Below are 3,442 nucleotides of genomic sequence, written 5' to 3'. Positions count from 1 at the left end.
TTGCCTGAAACCTTCCTGGCATTATCATTAATTCAACACTCAAAATTCACCCGGTCTTACATATACATCACTTAATAATTTTACTAGCATCTGCACATTTCGGCCCGGGCCGTCGAGAGGGCCCCGGTGTGGAGAGCTAGCTATAATGAGACGGCCGCAGTCTTTTAACAAATCCCCTTGTTAAAAAAGAGAGATGGAAAGCATCATTCTCGCGTAACTAACAATACGTGTAGGCTGATTTTTGGACGCATAAAATAATGATCAAGACCTTAACGTCATCAATCACGGAGATTTAAACGTTTCTCTGGACCACCCCGCTTATCTCTCCCCGTCTCTCTCTCTCATAGCAGTCACAATAATCTTGTAGAAATCAAATCTGAATTTCTGTCTACGCAGTCTTATTTCAGCCCAATGTCCCCGGATCTTCGATGGGATTATTATATTTCAATAACAGCAGGTCTTTTGCGCGTCTTATAGCTGGAGAGCTTTCTCTTCTCCCCAAGTATAAACTGGCTTTCACTGTTTATATACTGGCTACCCCACCCCTCATGCTGTTTCAGTCCTGATCATATAATACGTTAGGGTTAAAAAGCTTGTGGTTAAAGGCTTATGTGGAGCAAGAGTTATTTTTTATCTGGTCAGAGGCACTTCTTCCCTCTGGTCCAGTGTCACAGATGAGGATTTGCTGAGCACTGAAGGCGTGAAAGTGACAAACGCGTCAGTCCTGCTTGTTGGGGAGCAAGCGAAGTCCGAGCCGGAAGGCCTGGTTGAGATGGCGTTGGATTGACTGGAGTGACACGCCAAGCAGGAGCACGGAGTTCCTCCGGGACCTAGGCCGTGAGTGGGACCTGAGTACAAGGAAGGGTGTCTGAAGGTGCACAGGAGCTCGGGCCTCTGGTAGGGATGAGACAGCATCCGGAAACTATCGAGAGAGCGCAGGGGGGTTGAGAAAGGGGCGGCTGCAGGAGCTGAGCCAGCCCCGACGCCCAGGTGAGAGTAGTAGGGCAGCGGCAGGTGCGATGGAAAGGGGTAGGGCAGGTTCCCCGTGGCAGCCGCATGGCTCATCATGTAGGTGTAGAAGGCCGGATCGGCGGGGTGAGGCCAAGTCATGGCCAGACGCTGCCGTTTGTCTTTCATCCTGCGGTTCTGAAACCACACCTGTGAAGGAGACACAGCGGATCAAATATTAACCACAATCCCCCCCGTGACCTGAAACAACACAAGCACATGCGTAGATAATGTTTGGCTTTTTTACTCATGACAATATTTGGATTTGGGTTGGAGAAACTTGTTACTGTAATTTATTTATTTATTTATTGTGGACTGCGTGACATTTGACTAGCATCCAATCAAAAAATACCAACCCAAGTAAATAAATAAATATGACCTGTGGCTACATAACGCGGTGCCTGCTTCTTAATCTTTTTTTTTTTTTTTTTGCTTTGTTTCCTGTATGGACTAATTTGATTTTACTCTATGAGATTATTTTCCATGAGATTATTTCTATCCATACACAAATAAACCACTGGCAGTCATTTACGTAAGCCTGACCATTTTGCACTCGACGTGGATTTGATATACATCAACACAAGCTCACAGAGTACGTATTGATGGTCAAGAGGCCTAATTCAGTCCCACTTCCCTGAGATGAAATCTTACTTTGATGGTGGTTTCGGGTAGATTTAAAGCGGCCGCAAGTTCGCATCTCCGCGGCCTGGACACATAGTTTTCCCGGTAAAACTCCTTCTCCAGGCGTGCTATCTGCTCTCGCGTGAATGCTGTTCGGTACCGGCGAATCTGATCTGCTGCGTAAGACAGAGAGCCCTGACCCGGGACATTCTTACTCGGCTCAGTACCGCACTCGTTCGGGTGGCTTGGAGAATCCCCATTTCGACCTGAACCAAAAACAGAGAATAAGCATATTTTAATTACAATCAGGTGTAAAACGCACACATTTACAATTTAAACAGGACCCAAAACAAATCGAAACGCTTTATTTATTTCATTCGCTGCCATTTGAAGACTAGCAGGCTAACTCCATTATTTGTTTGACTTTTAGAAAAATAAGAGACATCCTGACTGCTCGCTTAGCTTCTCATTTGGTGTAGTTTTTAAATTAAGATGCAATTTCCACTACTATTATTTTTTTCTAAAGGTATTTTCCACGATATATTGATTTGATATGAACAATAATTTCCCTTGGTTGAAAATAATCAATACTTAAACTGTATTGTTTTCATTCGTTTGTTACTTTACCATTCGTTTAGTCTACTACTCCAAATGTTTCATGTATGAATGTTTATTCATAAAGATTTCACACAGAATGATATTCACAATAAACTGAGCAGTGGGTGCTTGCACCTTCACAGCTGCCAAAACCAATTGACATAATTTTTTCTTGAATCTCCAATTTTTTCCTGGTGAAGTAGCCCATAAGCACATTTGCAGTACGAGTAACTCGTTGTCAAAGTCAGTGAGGGAAATGTCAGGTTACACTGTGGGTGTCACCTCAGCGTTTGCAGCCACACCGATCAGCTGACAGAATAGCTGTATAGCACCGACTGCAGCTGCAGTGTTTGAACCTGAAGCAGACCCTGGATCTGTTTCATTGAGCATAAATATTCGATTTTCTGTTCCACCCTACAGTGCCAATATGTTTATTGCAATAGCATACAATCCAACATGCACCCACACAGCTTACCTTTAGCTGTTGGGTAGTCCATGCTTTCAGGCGTGCAGCTGACATCAATTTCCTCATAGAAGTCCGACTCTGTGTCTGAGCTGCTGCCGTCTTTGTGATGTTGGTCAGCCTGGTGCCTCTCTCCGGAGGTAGACGTGCCAACCAGCCTTGCGTCGGCGCTCATATTTCTCCGTGCGCTATCCTCCGCCGCTAGATCGCTCCTGTCGCGGGAATAGGGTGCAGCTCCTGGACTCAGACAACCTCTGTGGCCCGGCTTGCCTGGTGGTTCTCGCACGGGGCTCCCGATGGCTTCCGACAAATTAGAGCCGCTCTTGCCAAGCTGACCTCCCTCTGCCAGCATCACCATCTCCTCTCTGCTTTCCATCACAAGCACGACTTAAAAGAAAAAAACAAAACAAGCAAACCTCGTCTTCGAGGCGAACCGTCAAAACCAAGGAGATGAATCTCAGGTTGGAGGGGTGTGCGCGTGTGTGCGTGCAGCGGGGATGGCGGTGGGTGGGAGATTGCGTCCTAAAAGAGAAGGAGAGGCTTCTGGAAAAAAAAGAGGGGATGCAATCCGGTCTGAACCTGAGAGAAGACCGCTTCAGAGTGCCGAGTGGGAGCTCTGGGAGGGATCACCATTTACCCTCTCTCTCCCTCCCTCTCTCTCTTTCTTCAGAGCTGTCATTCTTAATGACCCAGTCTTCACGATGGTCCCCCCTGATGACGACACTCATTGACTGAATCTGTGGGTAAACAGAA

At 46.3% G+C, this 3,442-nt stretch overlaps 1 protein-coding gene across 1 annotated transcript; it reads right to left on the bottom strand.

Annotated features, from left to right (window-relative positions):
- Nucleotides 1–630: 630 nt before the first annotated feature.
- evx1 (even-skipped homeobox 1) lies at nucleotides 631–3,065 on the bottom strand. Its single transcript, XM_085446744.1, has 3 exons — nucleotides 2,702–3,065; nucleotides 1,660–1,895; nucleotides 631–1,158 (listed from the first exon to the last, which is right to left on the bottom strand). The coding sequence occupies exons 1-3, from the start codon at nucleotides 3,063–3,065 to the stop codon at nucleotides 631–633; spliced, it is 1,128 nt and encodes a 375-aa protein (XP_085302870.1).
- Nucleotides 3,066–3,442: the final 377 nt, after the last annotated feature.

Source organism: Copadichromis virginalis, linkage group LG22 (assembly GCF_057382275.1).
Source record: "Copadichromis virginalis isolate Kocher_CV1m ecotype Utaka linkage group LG22, C_Virginalis_male_GT1.1, whole genome shotgun sequence".
Classification (NCBI taxonomy): Eukaryota; Metazoa; Chordata; class Actinopteri; order Cichliformes; family Cichlidae; genus Copadichromis; species Copadichromis virginalis.
This window is presented reverse-complemented; position numbering and strand designations above follow the sequence as displayed.

Coding starts and splice junctions, on each gene's coding strand:
- evx1 (XM_085446744.1), bottom strand. CDS start 3,065: ATGGAAAGCAGAGAGGAGATGGTGATGCTGGCAGAGGGAGGTCAGCTT. Junction 1,896..2,701: donor GGACTACCCAACAGCTAAAG/GTAAGCTGTGTG, acceptor TTTTTGGTTCAG/GTCGAAATGGGGATTCTCCA. Junction 1,159..1,659: donor TACCCGAAACCACCATCAAA/GTAAGATTTCAT, acceptor TCTCCTTCACAG/GTGTGGTTTCAGAACCGCAG.